Source organism: Anarrhichthys ocellatus, unplaced genomic scaffold, assembly GCF_004355925.1.
Source record: "Anarrhichthys ocellatus isolate YVR2014 unplaced genomic scaffold, GSC_Weel_1.0 scaffold26, whole genome shotgun sequence".
Taxonomy (NCBI): domain Eukaryota; kingdom Metazoa; phylum Chordata; class Actinopteri; order Perciformes; family Anarhichadidae; genus Anarrhichthys; species Anarrhichthys ocellatus.
The window spans coordinates 5,819,446-5,836,149 of record NW_022280056.1 but is presented as its reverse complement, the minus strand read 5'-3'; the positions used below and the strand labels follow the sequence as shown (position 1 = coordinate 5,836,149).

The 16,704-nt window shown below is 43.7% G+C and overlaps 3 protein-coding genes across 4 annotated transcripts in view; 2 read left to right on the top strand and 1 right to left on the bottom strand.

Annotated features, from left to right (window-relative positions):
- Nucleotides 1–6: 6 nt before the first annotated feature.
- On the bottom strand, nucleotides 7–3,560 carry anapc2 (anaphase promoting complex subunit 2). The gene is made up of 9 exons (XM_031862390.1): nucleotides 3,219–3,560; nucleotides 2,169–2,418; nucleotides 1,763–2,087; nucleotides 1,414–1,546; nucleotides 1,133–1,340; nucleotides 904–1,023; nucleotides 701–818; nucleotides 276–454; nucleotides 7–182 (listed from the first exon to the last, which is right to left on the bottom strand). The coding sequence occupies exons 1-9, from the start codon at nucleotides 3,315–3,317 to the stop codon at nucleotides 37–39; spliced, it is 1,578 nt and encodes a 525-aa protein (XP_031718250.1). The 5' UTR covers nucleotides 3,318–3,560; the 3' UTR covers nucleotides 7–36.
- A 2,199-nt stretch (nucleotides 3,561–5,759) lies between these two features.
- rnf25 (ring finger protein 25) lies at nucleotides 5,760–10,962 on the top strand. Of its 2 annotated transcripts, none has more exons than XM_031862391.1 (10): nucleotides 5,760–5,891; nucleotides 6,326–6,397; nucleotides 6,967–7,063; nucleotides 7,185–7,252; nucleotides 7,363–7,432; nucleotides 7,568–7,639; nucleotides 8,045–8,191; nucleotides 8,886–8,975; nucleotides 9,087–9,224; nucleotides 10,036–10,962. In XM_031862391.1, the coding sequence occupies exons 1-10, from the start codon at nucleotides 5,845–5,847 to the stop codon at nucleotides 10,666–10,668; spliced, it is 1,434 nt and encodes a 477-aa protein (XP_031718251.1). In that variant the 5' UTR covers nucleotides 5,760–5,844; the 3' UTR covers nucleotides 10,669–10,962. The 2 variants fall into 2 exon arrangements, with proteins under 2 accessions (XP_031718251.1, XP_031718252.1); XM_031862392.1 differs by having other exon boundaries at nucleotides 5,776–6,041.
- A 2,933-nt stretch (nucleotides 10,963–13,895) lies between these two features.
- Nucleotides 13,896–16,704, top strand: part of LOC116391611 (scavenger receptor cysteine-rich type 1 protein M130-like) — a 3,770-nt gene continuing 961 nt past the window's right edge. The window contains exons 1-2 of the mRNA XM_031862374.1: nucleotides 13,896–14,953; nucleotides 15,047–15,331. Coding sequence (XP_031718234.1) covers nucleotides 14,578–14,953; nucleotides 15,047–15,331 — 661 coding nt within the window. The 5' untranslated portion in view covers nucleotides 13,896–14,577. The remainder of the gene's footprint in view (nucleotides 14,954–15,046; nucleotides 15,332–16,704) is intronic.

The following is a 16,704-nucleotide window of genomic DNA, read 5'->3' as shown; positions in this document are numbered from 1 at the left end:
ACCTGTCCGGGTCACCGGTACCTCCTAACCCGAGCCCTACCTGGCCGTGTTGTAGTTGAGTTGGTGCAGCAGCCGGTCGGCCAGCACGGCTCTGTACTCGTCGATGAAGATGTCTTTGCTGCCGTAGATGCTGACCAGCAGGCTGATGATGTCGGACGAACGCCGCTTAGAGCCCAACTTATCTGAACAGAAGAAACTCTCAGTAACACCAAACACCAAACAGAGGAGGACGACGAGTACGAGTGGCAGAAATAACAAACGGTGCGTTCACTGACCGGGGACGGCGTCGGTCGGGTCCGGACTCCAGTCCTCGGGGTCGTTGCCTTCCTCGTCGCTGTCCTGCATCTCCAGAGTCACCGGGTCTCCTCGGGACAGCTCCGAGGCCAGGTCAGTGCAGCCCTCGGCGTCTCCGGTGAGGCCGGCTACGATCTGCCTCACCGTGTCCTCCCGAGTCCTTGAACGCACCACAGAGGCTTCAACACAACTCAACCATCGCGATGAAGAACATCCGCTTCAGTTTAGTAGCTGTTTAGGTCAAAGTTTGACTATTTTCAGCCAGAAACGGTTTCTTTTCATATTATATATATTATAGAATCCAGCCCAGCACACATCAGCACGTAAACTAGTTAAACTTATGTTAAACCTTTATGTTAAACCTTTATGTTAAACCTTTATGTTAAACCTTTATAAAAGGACTCACCGGAGGTACTTGCGGATCGGCTGGCAGGCGACCTGCAGGATGACCATGGACGGGTCGAGCTCTCTGAGGGCCTTGATGGCCGAGATGTAAACCGTGAGGATGTCGGACGTGTGAACTCCTGAGAACAACAGAGATCCTTAAAGTGTCTTCATGTTCGCTGCGTTTAACTCCTTACTTTACTTTCACTGCAGTAAACAACTGACCCGGGTGCAGCAGACGGCTCTCAAAAGCAGACTTTAAGGAGGTGAGGAGCTGCTGCCTCTGGTTGGTTCTCTCCAGACAGAACTTCAGATCCTCGATGGCCGCTTTGGATTCTGGGAAATCTGACGGAGAGGTAAATAAACATGAGAGGGATGTTGTATCCGAGTTCTCCAGAGGTTTGCTTAGCTTAGCATAAAGACTGGAGCCCTTTGACACATTGTTCTCTCTCACCTCTGATTATACTGAAGAGCTCCTCGATCCTCATGTTGACGTAGATCCTGCAGAAGAACTGGTGCATGTGGCATCTCCACTGCTTCAGGACGGAGCTGCCGGGCTGGATGCTGGGAGCACCGGGATCACCGGGAGCAGGTACAGGACCGTCTCTGTCCACCTCACTTGCAAACACTTTGCTCAGCCAGCCGAGCACCAGCTCCAACCACTGCTCACAGAAACACATGTTATTATGAATGAAGGTTTTATCCCAGGCAGGCAGGCAGGCAGGCAGGTTTTACCTCCTGGAACTCCAGCAGGAAGGAGCGTTCGTACTCTCCTCTGCAGTGCTGCTCCATCCGCTGCTCGATGAGCTTGTGCAGGATGGAGGTGACGGCCTCGGAGCTGACCCACTCCAGCAGCTGCAGTCTGGAGCTGCAACAGAAACTAAAACAATCAACCGCACACCCTCAGAACACATACAGGATATGCATTTAGTTATATTTAGTTAATCTGGTTGAAGCTCCATGAAGAAAGGCAAGTTTTATAATAAATAAAGTATGAAGTCGACTCTTTTCTTCTCCTGACTTCAGATAATAAATGCTCCGAGTGTGTTACTCGTCCTCCATCATCTTCTCTGAGTCCACTCACAGTATGTGGCTGAGGTCCTGCAGCTGCTCCAGGGCCTCCTTACACCAGCACTGCTGCGTTGGGACCCCGCAGCCCGGACAGACCCCCCGCTCGGGGCCGTCCTGCAGCTCGGCCCCGTCCTCGGCCTGGCCCTCCTGGTGCATGTAGACGGAGAAGGTCCTGCTGTAGAACTCCAGCACTCGCTCCTGCAGAACGGGCGAGGGGGAGAAGAGGAGGAGGGCCCTGATGATGGTGAAGGCCCGATCCTGGAGGCCCCCGGGTCCGGGGCCACACAGACTGAGACCGCGGCCCTCGTCTTGCCACGACCCCAGCTTCTTCAGACCACCTAAAGGAGGACGAGGGATGTTAGAATACAGTTTCTGCTCCGTATAAATCATTATAAACTCTTTATATTTGTTCCACTCGCCCAGAAAAGGTTCCAGGCGGTCCAACAGAGTCCGAAAGGCGGTGAGGAGAACCCAGGCCCGGCCTCGCTCCTCCAGCTCGTTCTCCGGCTGTTTGAGTCCGGACCAGAACTCGGGAACCACAGAGGAGGACAGACGCGTCTGCAGAGTCTCCAGCAGCCAGCCGCCCAGCAGCCGGCCCAGACCCTGACCACACAGCAGGGCCAGAGACTCCGAGAGGCTCCGATCCACCACCGAGCAGCCTGGAGACATCTAGAACACAGAACCATCTGATCATCAGATACTGTCGATGCAACCTAACATCTAGAACATAGAACCATCTGATCATCAGATACGTCTATGCAACCTAACATCTAGAACATAGAACCATCTAATCATCAGATACCGTCTATGCAACCTAACATCTGGAACATAGAACCATCTGATCATCAGATACGTCTATGCAACCTAACATCTAGAACATAGAACCATCTAATCATCAGATACGTCTATGCAACCTAACATCTAGGACATAGAACCATCTAATCATCAGATACGTCTATGCAACCTAACATCTAGGACATAGAACCATCTAATCATCAGATACCGTCTATGCAACCTAACATCTAGAACATAGAACCATCTGATCATCAGATACCGTCTATGCAACCTAACATCTAGAACATAGAACCATCTGATCATCAGATACTGTTGATGCAACCTAACATCTAGAACATAGAACCATCTGTCCATGCTGGTCTCACATGAAACACTAGAACACTCCAGCCAAAGGCGTGCCATCCACTGGATGCGGTTGTCTTTATCTGCAGACCTGAATCAGTGAGCTAAGTTTGACTGCAGCACATCCAGACAGATGTAAATAAAGGAAAGGTAAACAATAAAGTATGCCGAATTTAGCCGAAGCCCCCCCACTAGTCAGTGACCCGTCCTACGTAATGTCACACCGGCTGGGGTTCATGCCACAAACTAGAAAACATTAAATCGTGAAATATTAGAATGGACTTCGGTTCTGTCCGTGTTGTCTGTCTCGTGAGTCCGGAGATGAAGCTCACCAGCGCTGCAGTGACGGTCTCCCAAGCATCAGAGACCCGTTGTTCTGGTGCAGGTCCAGACATCTCGACCGAGTCCGATTCCATGACGACATCTTCCATTTTCTTCTTTTGGACTTTCTTCAGAAACAACGGACTAGCTCGCGTGAGTGCAACATTTAAACTTTGGATTTGTTCTTGTCGTGTTTAGAGCGTCGCACGAGTCTGTGGAACGTCACTAAAACGCATTATATCCTTTATCTCACATGTGTTTTATTCATAATAATATTATAATAATAGCTTTCTTCTGTAAAATGAATTTGAAATCACGTTACATGGTTCCTGCTTGGGTATCGCGGGTTTACTTCTTCTTCTTCTTCTTCTTCTTAGTCGTCTTCTTCTTCTTCTTTGAATAAAGAAGTCAAAACTGAATGCTGCCTCCTAACAGTAACTCGGTAACTGCACTTTCTTGCTGGTAGTTTTATTTCGAAGGGTCACAGGAAGTGTTACTATGATATCGTGTCTATATCTAACACTGGCTAACTTGACAATTGAATGTGTTTAGAATTGTGCCCTCCAGTGGTCATTGTGAGGAACTGCAGCACTCAATTTAAATGTGTGGCTGTACGTAGTATTAATATCAGTATAACTGTTATCAACATAAATATGTACTAATAATTATTATTGTAGTTATCACAAACAAATGGTTGCATCCATATTTGTAAGAATTGTATTAAAAACGAGTTGTTTTAATAATATTATAACATGACGAACGGTCACTTTATATTTATTCAGAATTATAGAGTATAGCCGCCCTCTAGTGACCGCAGTGAGTAACTACAATAATGCAAGCATCAAGCTGGACACAATGAGCATAGAAATGCTTCCGGTCAAAACATTAAAAAATAAAACTTTATCCTGCAAAATCCGTCTGTGAACAATGTGAACTTTTTCTCTATTGATTCAAAACAACAATACAGAAAAATGATTCAAGAAGAACAATGTGTACATAAATTATAATTTGAACAAAATAATAAATAATTAAAAATTAACAAATATCATAAAAAATAAACACAATATAACACAATTATACAATTGAGCACGGTTTATATCATGAGAATGCAGGTTTTCCATACAAACAGAAACATTGCGACATCTTGAAAGATATAGATTTGTTTTCAATAAATAACAATTATAATGATATGATGCAATTTTTTAGCATCTTTCATAATAAGATATTAAATCACAAATTGAATCATGAGTATTAACTGCCCTCCAGTGGTCACAGAGAAGAACTGCAACACTATATTTAAATTTGTTGGCGATACACAATATTAGTATCAGTTTAATTTTTATTGATGTCGATATTTGTAAATCATTATTAGTTTGATTATTACCAACAAACTGGCAGCATCAATGTATGTAGTAATTGTATTATTAACGAGTTGTTTAAATAGTTTTAAAACATGTAAATGATTACTTAATGTGAATTATAATCATGATTAGTACTGCCCTCTTGTGGCCACAGTAAGTAAGTACAATTAACTGTACTACCATCAAGCTGGATGTATTGAGCATAAAACTACTTCCGGTTGATACATTCAAAATAAAACTTTTACATTTGCTGTTACGGTGTTTGGCCAACAGAGGGCGACATATACTCACGATTATCGATTATGGAAACTTTATTCTGCTAAATCCGCCTGTGAACAATGTGAACTTTTAAAATTATGACTCAAAACAGCAAAAGAGAAAAATGAATCAAAAAGTATAATATGTACAAAAAAATGATGATTTCAATTTTAATAAGAACAAACAATAGTAAAAAGTAATTTGAAAATTACCAAAACATAGTTGAATTGAATCATGAGTGTCACAGTGAGGAACTGCAATACTCCGTTTACATGTGTTAATATCTGTATAATCGTTATTATTACCAACATGTAGAACTCTTTATTACAAAAATACTGAAACATTATTGTTTTTATGAATCATAATATTATTAAATTGTTTTAATAACTTTTCTATTACCAAAACAGACAGGTGTGTGAAGCAGGTGTGCATTTATAATAACGACTATTTATTTAGCGGCCACAGTGAGGAACTACAACTGCTTTGAAATTATTCTATTTTATTGCCTAATTGATTGTTTATATTCTAATTTAAATATTAAAATCCATGTTTGTACATTTCTATGAGGACTGCACAATCCTGCATTATGTAATGTCAGAAAGAAATCCTTAACATCTTTTAGTTTCTTTGACCACAGCGGGAATTATTTTATTTCTTATTTTCTGGTTTGCGGCCATTTTCTAATAACAATCCCCAAATGTGTAGTGTACATCTACTGTGTAGTATACTCCCTTTAAAGTAATATTTCCAAATTATTCACATATTATGACTCAAGATGTAACCATTGACCAACTGTAGCCAACTCACTACACATGTTTTGGGCTTGTCCCATACTTGGGTTTATTAATAATAATAATATTTAGAAAACATAGTGGTAGTTACGCACTGTGGCCACTGGAGGGCGATGAACACCCTCAAACATCCATAAAGTCATACACAATAACATGGATATATTTCCGGTAAAGACCTTCAATGTCGGCAGCAGTATCAACATTTCCTTTCGGCTTCATGAATATGGATGTTACGCTTGCTGCAGACGTCACATCGGGTCACATGTGTCGTGAGGTTGCGTGATTTTTAGCGTCGTCAGGGATCGAGTTAACGATAATTTTTTACCGGTGTTGTGTCACGTTTAAAAAGCTCCGTGTAGCAGCTAACGTTAGCTAATGCTAGCTGAATAGCGGCTCATAGAAACACCGTCATGGCGGAGAGCGAGTGAGTTTTAATAACTTCGTAAATATTTCCTTTTGAACCTTAAACACACACCATGACACTCCTTGTACTTAACCCACAGTTTATATATTCAGTGACGGTTAATGAGCTTAAAGTAAAATGATGAAATGTGACGTTAGCAGCTCTGATGTAAGCTAACGTTAACTTAGCAACACATTGTGTGAGCTAACACGCTAACGCTAGCGTAGTGAGTATGAACACCTGTTTATAAAACAACAAATACAGGAGTTAAGTTAAGATAAATACGATATTTGTTTTCTCCACAGTGTGCTGTCTGAGATCGAGGTGCTGCAGTCGATCTATGTGGATGAGCTGCTGGTCAACAGGAGACAAGACGGGTGAGACAACAAGTTAGCTTCAACGTTGGCTCAAATTACATAACTGTGCTTCAGTAGCTTTAAGGGTTATTTCATCAATTATTTCTTTACTCCACAAGACAGTGGTGGAAGTATTGTTTACTTAAGTACTGTATTTGTAGTTCAGGTACAAGTACTGGAGTATTACCATAATGTATGCTTCTTTATACTTATCCTCCTCTACATCTCAGAGGTACATATTGTACTTTTAACTGTATATGGTAAAACCACGTATCTCCAGATGAAGTGAAGTTAAATAAAGTCTTTATAAAGCCTCTTGGATCAGATGTTAAATTCATCGTCACAAAGCTGAAAACAGTTTGTTTGTTCTTATTAGAGATACGAGGTTCTCACAGGACAGAGACGCTACAAACATTTAGCTGTTAATGCTTACTTCCTGTCTTGAATTCAGGTACTCAAACTTGTAGTGGAGTCTCGTCTGAGTAGACTTGTGATGCTGTGTTGGTGGGTCGGCCTGGTTTGTTATCTGATGAGGTGTGTGTGTCTGTGTGTGTGTGTGTGTGTGTGTGTGCGTGTGCTGTCTCCTGCAGGGACTGGGAGGTGAGCCTTGTCCTGTACCCGTCCACAGCCGAGGACTCCGTCTCCCAGTTTGTCCGACTCACCCTGACTCTGACCCTCGATCAGCAGGTATCGCGTCTCTGTGTTGAGGTTCATTGATACAGCGATGCCAACATTCACTCTCCATGACTCACAGTTAACTGATGCATGACTAAAGTGTGACTCTCTCTTCCCTGTTTTGTGTGCTCAGTACCCCTCGTCTTCTCCAGCCATCTCCATTCATAACCCTCGGGGTCTTTCTGATGACAAGATCAGCAGGTAACCTCCTGCAGCTGTGGACTGACGCACTGATCCGTAGCACCACTTTCTGCTCAATGTTTAATCTCGTGTGTGAAAGCCTGTAATCATGTGCAACCCCTTTCTCTTAGCGTCCAGAAGTGTCTTCAGTTGGAGGCTCAGTCCTGTCTGGGTTCACCTGTGTTGTATCAGCTCATTGAGGTCACTATATGTCGTGCTTTTTAATATCATTAAGAGAATATATTATTTCAGTGGATGATTATCTTATAAGGTAATGATGGTGGTGCTGCTGCTTAACGTCGTGTTTCTAACTGCTCTCCTGTTCTTCTCCTCCAGAAAGCGAAAGAAATCCTGACTGAAAGTAATATTCCTCATGGAAACTGTGTCATCTGCCTCTACGGCTTCAAGGTGCGCTGCTTCCGTCCCGTCTGTCTCTCTAGAACAAGGAGACATCAACACATAAAGGAACAAGCTTTAGGGAGCGGTGACGGATATCTTCTGGCATATTGTCAAACGTACAATTAATTGAGAAAATAGTCTGCAGATTTATTGATAATGACGACAAATCAAATGCACACTCGGCACACTGGATCTGGCTTCGTTCATCTTGTAAGGCCTTACAGGCTGGACATAGTTAATACATGACACAGCAATAAAAACACAATTTATTAACAGTTTGTTCTGCTCCTCTAAGTGGCCATAAAATAATACAATGCAGGATTAAACAGTCTCTTGTCTGTGGATGTTTCCAGAAATGTTCCTAACATCTGCCTCTATAACCTCTTCATGCTTCTGGATGCTGGATGTCCTCAGGAGGAAGAGACCTTCTCCAAGACGAGCTGCTACCACTACTTCCACTCCCACTGCCTCGGCCGCTACGCCAGCCACTCGGAGAGGGAGCTCCGCCTGAGGGAGAAGGAGTTAGAGGAGGACAAGACCAGAGACCGAGCCGACCGCCAGGTACGATGGCTACGACGCCCCACAGTGTTCTCTGTGAGGAACAAACGTGGATGTTGTGAAGTCGTACATCTGTGAGAGAAAAAGATTAAAGTCACAAATTTAGTAGAAAAAACTCTTTCACACCACAGAGCGTTAAACACTACAGAGTGCAAAACTTTAAATTATACTAGTTATTATTTGATATATTCATAAAAGAACAAAATAAACGTAATGTATAAATTCAGACAAAGTATGGAAGCCCATTTCCGCCAGCAAAAAAAAAGAGAGAATTATAAATATTAAAAAAAATTTGCTGGCGGAAAAAAAGTTAAAAAATAATAATCAGGTTTTTTTCCGCCAGCAAAAAAAAATGTAATTCTTTTTTCGGGGGGGGGGTTAATTAATTTTTTTAGTTACCTATTTTTTCTTTTGGCTGCTGAAATGGGCTTCCATACAAACGCGACGCTACCACGGTGTTTAACGGAAATTTGTTAAACGTTTATTTTTTTATAAATTTATGAATTTAATGTCTGAGAATTTCTGAGTTTTTTTTTTTCTCACGTATTTATGAATGTCACCTCCTCCTCCAGCTCCGTAATTATTTAGTTTTTTTCCTACAATGACCCTCGTATGACATCATAGATTAAGAGTTCTGCTCAGGGAAGTGATTGGTCATCTTCCTCAGTCAGCTGTTGACGCCCTGCCTCTCCTCTAGGAGCTGACCGTGGTGTGTCCGGTGTGTCGAGAGCCTCTGACCTACGATGTGGATCAGCTGCTGTGCTCTCCGGCCCCTCAGCTGCCGGAGGTAACGACATCTTCTAACGCACGGTTTCACAATCTCACCATGAGGTCCATTACCAGCTGTTTCCAAAGTCAACAATATGAACATTTAACGGCTTTGTGTTCTTTCGCTCAGCTGGACGAAGCGGCGATCGGCTCAAAGTTCCAACAGAAGTGGCGTGAACTGCAGAAGCTTCTGGAACGACAGAAGTCTAAAGGGGGCATCATCGACCCAGAGGTGGAGTCAAACCGGTTCCTCATCCACACCAACGAGGTGAGAAAGAGTCGGAAGTCATACGGCCACATGTAGACGAACACGCATGACGCCGGCATGAGGAAGATTAAGTTTCCTATGACTCTTAGTTTAATTGCGTCTGTTAAATTTGGATTGGACTGTTACATGTTGCATGTCTTGTCTGATCTTGTGTCTTTTTATTGAGTGTATAACCGTTATAATCTATTGTTAAAGCTGGTCTGCATATCATTTTTGGCTTATTATTTTTATTATATTCATTTTTCTTAGGCCTGTTATTTAGAGTTTTCCTCTGTCGTACACATCACTGAATAACTCAATGATGGAACCTGGAGATTTGAATGGCTCCGGTGTTTCTAAAGGTGTTACGTGAGGAGTGTTGCAAGAACTAACGTTCTCCAGCCTCGTTCTCATTCACATGAACAGAGGAAGGAAAATAACTCTGCATTCAGATATTAGTACGTTTTACAACTTTTATGACCCAATGATTAAATAAGCGCTGTTCAAGTGTTCGTGCTGGGATCTACCTAAAAAAATAAAATGTATCCGCTGAGTTACAGACGAGTCTCTTTCCTAATGTAAGTCTATGGGAAACAGTCACATGATGAACCAGGAAGCTGTAATTCCAGCGTTTGGCCACTAGGTAATTGATGAATCCTGTTCGAGAAATGATGCGCATTGAGCCGCTGTACCTGTAATTGAGGGAAATTCTCCTCCTTGCTGTCATCTAACTCTATTAAAAGTGATAAATACATCTCCAACGCTGCGTTATTAACACTGTTCCCATATAATGTCACGCAGAACGTTTACAGAGGTTTGTCAACTCCCACAGACTCCACCTGCTGCTGGAAACCTGGACGCCGACACCTCTCCTGGAACCCGGGAACCCTCCGCCTCTCATGTTCCCTCCTGTGAAGCTGGAGTCAGAGCGGACCAGTTTGGTTCTGGACTGTCCCACTGCAGAGGAGGTCCGGGCCAGAGGCGTCAGAACCAGGCGAGGGGGCCGAGGAGAGGAGGCCGGTCCAGACCACAGCACCGGAGAGCCGCCCCCCCCATCACGGAGCACCTGGACAAACTGTCTCTGTCCTCAGGCTGCACTGAAGGACCAATAAGAGCCAAAGCTCAGGGGAACCAGATGCAACAAGTGAATGCAGAGTTGTGTCAGCCTAAGACGGGCAGGGCCGTCTATGCAGAGCAGCAGGAGAGCCTGGTGTCTCCAGACGGTCAGACCGAATGTCCAAAAGATGCTGCAGGCGGTCGGGGCCACCGTGGAAGGAGAAGAGGTCCTCACCGAGCTGACTCGGACACCATGGCCCGTGGGCGCTATCACTGGGACGGGCGTGCTTCCAAAAGCAGAGGAGGGGGGCCCGGTAACCCGTACAGCAGAGGAGGGGGGCCCCACTGGAGCCACGACGGGGGCTTCCAACACAAGGTGGTGGAGAGGAGGGGAGAGGAGGTGCTATGACGAAGGGCAACAGGAGGGCCAATGAACAAATGTGTGTGTGCCTTCAGGATCAGTCTGCGTAGATTACAGCTCTGCACCAGAATCAACATCCTCTGTAACGTCTGCTGCTCTTCATCATCTTCATCATCGCTGTCCTGGTCTCTGCTGGGCTCTCTCATGCAGACTCATATTACACACAGATGGCTGTTGCTTTGTGTTGAGGTGCAATATGACCTGAAAGAACTACAAATTAAATTATCTGTCTTTGTCAGTGTGTTACAGTATTCCCTGTTTTTTGTTTTTTACTAAGGCAAATTCAAGATATAATTATAATGAGCTTATAAAATATGGCTTACATGTCAATTCGTTAGCAATAATAATCAAGTTGTATAATATTACTCCGACCATTTTGCCGACATAGTGGGTACTTTTACAGCCTAATTTAAGTAAATGAAGATGAGAATGATGACCAGTGGAGCTGGTGGAACATGTTCTCTGTAGGGCTGTGGAACATGTTCTCTGTAGGGCTGTGCCACATTCAGTCAATGTCAGCAAACATCCCAGAATGATTTAATGCAAAAACAGTAAGGTATCAAACACGTTTAACTACTTTACAGTTAAATATTTAACCTTTATTCCAACATGAAAAAAAGCAGAAAATAACACTTTGATAAACACGTCGGGACATCTTATTTTAGTCTCGGTATAATATAATAATGTATATATCATATAATAATCACTATAATATAAAACACACATATATATATCTATATATCTATCTATATATATATCTATATAACTATACATCATGTCTCAGCAGGTGCTTCATGTCCCTCACTCCCTAGCTGTCCGTGCTGGATCTGTCCCCGTTGTTTTAAAAAGCTAAATAAGTTATTAGCATGACGTCATGCAGCTAGCCAAACCTGTCTGGTGTGCAGCTAGTAGAGAAGCTTCATGTGCTGCTTCCCTTTCCTGCTAGTCTGCTGTCTGATTGTGAGGTCAGGCTGATCTGGGATCAGCTCTTTGGCCTGAAGGTTCTCCTCAAAGTTCTCCTCTCAAACGGGTCTGGGGGTACATCTCAAATCTCTTAATTGTCGTTTCCTCGCTCCTTGATCCTCGCTTGAACCGGAAGTTGTTCTGCGCCGCCATATTGACGGCCGTCCCAAAGCTCTTATTCCTGCTCTGAGGATGGAGGATGGAGGAGAGAGGAGGGACCTCGGAGGAGCCATGAGCGAGGACCCACGAGAACAGACTCCAAGAAGTGTTTTAACGGCCGACACGCCCCCTCATTGTTCATCAGTCATGTGATTGGACGCTGCAGCCGATCGGACTGATGAGATTTTGTTCAACATGTAAACAGTGAAGACGGATCACAGATTAAACTCAAGCTTTATATTTGATTCGTTTTCTGATTCAACATCTGGTTTAAATAAATGTTCATTGTAGTCTGAACAACAAAAGGACCACAAACAACTTTCTACATTTATTAGAAAGATTTGTGTTTTCGTAATCTGATGTCTCCCTCAATAACTTTTATGGAAACAATTAAAGTCAGGGAGCTGGAGAGATGAAACCCTTTATATATATAAATATGTTTACATGTTGAAAAAAATCTCATCAGTCCGATCGGCTGCAGCGTCCAATCACATGACTGATGAACAATGAGGGGGCGTGTCGGCCGTTAAAACACTTCCCGGAAGTCTGTTCTCGTGGGTCCTCGCTCATGGCTCCTCCGAGGTCCCTCCTCCATCCTCGCTCCTCCGAGCTAAATAACAGCTTTGGGACGGCTGTCAATATGGAGGAGCAGAACAACTTCCGGTTCAAGCGAGGAGCAAGGAAATGACAATTAAGAGACTTTGGATGTACCCCATAATGTGCTGGTTATCACGTTCTCCTCACACATCATTTAGGTTACTAATACAGCTTTAGATGAGATTAACAGTTCACATGTAATGCTCCTATTTTGTTGGTGGTGTTAACTTGTATGAGGTCATGTTGTTGAACTCCTCTTCTGTCTACTTCTGATTTGATTCTCTTACAGACATTGTTTAACTACAGTAGCTAACGACTGAGCCTCCGTGGTGCGGAGCTGTGCTTCTCCCTCACTAAGCCCCGCCTCCATAAAGAGGACATTTCCTCTCACAGAGCAGAACACAGCGTCTTCTGGACATGACCACCTCAAACCAAACTCTTGTGACTGAGCCACAGCTCCGCTCTCACTACCTTTCTGTTTGACGGCGTGTTAAACTCGCCGGTAGGCAGCTGTCATACAGATGTGTAACTTGGTGGCATCACTACTTTAAAAGTAAAGACAAGAACTGAGGAGCTCAGGAGAAGAGTTTCTGAGGGGAGAGTAACTCCCTTTGGTCCTGGACTTCAGGCTTTGAACCTTTACAACCTTTTAATGTACAAAGATATATATAAATATATATAATATACACTAAAGGACAGGGAGGAAACAGAACAGATCATAAGTCCTCTTTAATGTTTCAATCATTATAATACAATAAAATAATATTATTCTGAAATGGTCCACTGTGCATAATGAGTACTTTAACTATAACAGAGTATTTCTACACTGTCGTACACATGATATATGATCACCAGAGCAACACACAGGTAGGTGCTGGATGTGCTCACAGAGATATTGATCTGTTGATTGACAGTCAGATGGACCAATGGGTCCAGAGCGGAACACATCCTGCAGCTCTATGAAGGACTCATTATAACAAAATGACTACAAAGAAACATAATGCAACTACAGAGAGACTCAAACAACCATGAAAGTTAAAGAAAACCACAAACATGTGAAATGACTACAAGAAAATATGAAACTACTATAATAAGACTCAAACAAACACAGAATATTTAAAACAACTGTAAAGAGAATGAAACCTATATTTCTATTTGTCTAGCTCTATAGATCTATAGTTATATGGTTCTATACTCCCATGAGCCCACATGCTGTACAGGACAATAACTAAACAGATTGGTGTCAGACCAAAGTGAGAACAAGACACCAGAGTGAAGAAGTGTCTGATCCACTGGTCACACTGGAAACATGGTGGACAGAAGCTGATCATGTGACAGAGACTCTTCTCTGCAAAACTAAAGCTCCACCTCTTCCTGTACGCAGATATACACCGAGGACAGCACACAGACACACAGATGGACAGAGAGACGGGGAGAGAGACGGACAGAGAGACGGTCTACCTGGACGTCATGGATCACCTGTTGATGCTGCTGCTGTTGCTGTGGAGCTCAGGTAGAGCGTGAAGGAATCAGCTGTTGTCTGTAGAGAGCTGGACTGTGGCGCTGCTGTTTCTTTCAGACAGAGAGAGGACTCCTCAGAGAGATCTATGTGGAGGATCGCCTCTTTCTGTGTTCAGTCTGGATCTGCTCTGAGAGATTGTTTAACATCAGATTTGTCTGACTCCAGCCTGGATCTCACCTGCTCAGGTAAGCCCATCAGTGACATCATCTATGACAGTAATGTATCCAGGTGGACACACACATGCAGCAGCTAGAATGGCAGCAGACTTGTCTGATGAGCTGCTGCCTCAGTAAATCAGGTGCTGAATGCACCAAGATATCTTTATATATGAAACCTCCATGTCTGCTGCTCCAGGAGTCCTCTGGGCGACCACCAACCAGCCTGAAAGGACTCCTCCTTCAGCGTCACAGCTTTCTTATTCGCTGGTTTCCACCAGCAGCTTCTTTGGTTTCCACCATAACAGGCACCAATGACCTACTGGACACAACTTAGAGCAGCTCAGCTCAGCCGGGGGCTCGTCAGTATCTCCACACTGTCCTTCAGCCTGGACACTCCTGAAGGAGAGAGTCCAGCCCCATCTCTTTGAGATGTTAGGGATCATTTTATCAACACATTTATATTCTGGGTCACAGATCTTCTAATAAAAATAAGTCAGAATGTTATTTAGTGTCTGGTGTCTTTTATCTCTCTCTCTTTCATCCTCTATCATCTCTCCAGACTCTGTCAGGGTGGTGAATGGGACGAGTCTGTGCTCAGGCAGACTGGAGGTGAAGTCTAACCAGTCTAACCAGTGGTGGTCCTCAGTGTGTGAAGATGACTTTGACCAGCAGGATGCAGAGGTGGTCTGTAGGGAGCTTGGCTGTGGGGCTCCTTCAGTCCTCCAGGGGGCGCTCTACGGCGAAGTGGAGGCTCCAATGTGGACCAAAGAGTTCCAGTGTGGAGGCCATGAGTCTGCTCTCCTGGACTGTAGAAGCTCAGGCTCAGATAGAAACACCTGCTCACCTGGCAAAGCTGTTGGACTCACCTGCTCAGGTAGAAGAGGAGCTGCAGCTTTGATCTGGTTCATTTCTGTTCTACTGAAACTCACTTTGTTCTTTTACTGACGACTCTCTTGTTTCTGTTCAGAACCTGTCAGGTTGGTGAGAGGAGTCAGTCGCTGTGCAGGAACACTGGAGGTGGAAGAACAAGGAGACTGGAGACCAGTAGATTACTCTGACTGGACACTGATTGAAGCAGCTGTTGTCTGTAGAAATCTGGACTGTGGCTTTGCTGTTTCTGTCAGAGAAAGAGAGGAGTCCTCACTGAGATCCGTGTGGTGGATCTACTATGGCTGTGTTCACTCTGGATCTGCTCTGAGAGAGTGTTTAACATCAGTTTCCGCTTCCTCCATCGTGGATCTCACCTGCTCAGGTAAGCCCATCAGTGACATCATCTATGTGCCAATCTACTTCCTATGTTTTGGTTCAGTCCCTCCCTAACTACATCCTGGGAATGTGTCTCTAAAACACTCTCTGAGGTGCTCTCTCCCTTCATGAGCCTTCACCTGTCTCTTCCTTATTCGGTGTACCGTTAGATTCCACATTGTCTGCTTTCAAACGTGACTATTTTGCATGTTTAACTCTACTGGCTCATCACCTGGTGTTGCTGAAGTGGAGACATGTTTCTTCATCAAGTTCAAGGCACATCTTCTGAGGTGTGGATACTTGTGTTCTATCAGTACGTCCCATAACTCTTCATTCATGCAGGTGTTTCCCTTCATTTGATCTCAATGTAAACATGCAGTGAGAGAATCTCTTTCTCAGCAGCAAAGCTGTCCAGGTGGAACACTGATACTGTTCATCTCTCAGTAAAGCTCTTCTGATGTTCTCATGTTGCTCCTCATAGATGTCAAGCTGCACAATGTCTTTGTCCTGATGTTTCTCTTCTGTCTTCATGAGAGGAGAGTTCACAGCGTTAAAGCCTACTTGACAGCAGTTGTGTCTTTTAAACGTGTTTCCTTCACTGATCCTGTTGATGAATGTTAATCAGAATCCTGCAGCTCTGAATCAGCTTCGTTGACCAGTAAAGGGAGATCTGTCAGACACACTGAATCCAGAAGCCACTGGTAGTCCTCTAGCTGTGCATCTTCTGCATGTAAAGAAAGATTCATAAAGTCTCACTTAATGTCAACAACAATGTTCCTCTGCTCAGCATCTTACATCAGTGTGCAGCAGTAAGTCTCTGTGTTCAAAACCCTTCTCCTCCAAGTGAGTCCAGAATACCGTTCTCTGTAGAGTCCTGGTCCCAACACAACTCACAATCTTCAAGGCAACATCCCTCCCTTCTTTCATGATGAACATCTTCCACCACAACGCTGCTGGTGAATTCTACATGATAATGAAGGAAGTAGAGGAACATGTCTCTGTGTCAGCACAACATGATGAACCCAGTAGCACTAATCCGTCTCTGAGCTTCTGTGCACCGTTTAGTAATGCAGCTCCAAAGTGCTCTACTTTGGTCAGACCACGCTCACATTGCAGACAAGACACACGCTGTTTAAATCTCAGTAAACATTCAAAGAATCCTCCTCCCAGTCTCACTGAATATGTTAAGTTCATGATCTTTTGATATTTGTGTTTTGAGCTAACTTAGCTAGCTGGTTACTGATTATTATTAATATTATTGACTTATTGTATTATTTAATTGAATCTCTGAATTATTATTTCATGACAGAATGTTATTTAGTGTCTGTCTTTTCTCTCTCTCTCTCTCTCTCTCTCTCTCTCTCTCTCTCTCTCTCTCTC

Bases quoted from the DNA above. Each gene is read 5' to 3' on its own strand.
- rnf25 (XM_031862391.1), top strand. From the start codon at position 5,845: ATGTTACGCTTGCTGCAGACGTCACATCGGGTCACATGTGTCGTGAG. The intron at 6,398-6,966 runs GTGAGACAACAA...TGTCTCCTGCAG, and splicing joins GTCAACAGGAGACAAGACGG to GGACTGGGAGGTGAGCCTTG. The intron at 7,640-8,044 runs GTGCGCTGCTTC...GGATGTCCTCAG, and splicing joins TCTGCCTCTACGGCTTCAAG to GAGGAAGAGACCTTCTCCAA.
- anapc2 (XM_031862390.1), bottom strand. From the start codon at position 3,317: ATGGAAGATGTCGTCATGGAATCGGACTCGGTCGAGATGTCTGGACCT. The intron at 1,547-1,762 runs GTGAGTGGACTC...TTTCTGTTGCAG, and splicing joins CAGGACCTCAGCCACATACT to CTCCAGACTGCAGCTGCTGG. The intron at 455-700 runs GTGAGTCCTTTT...GGTGCGTTCAAG, and splicing joins CCGATCCGCAAGTACCTCCG to GACTCGGGAGGACACGGTGA.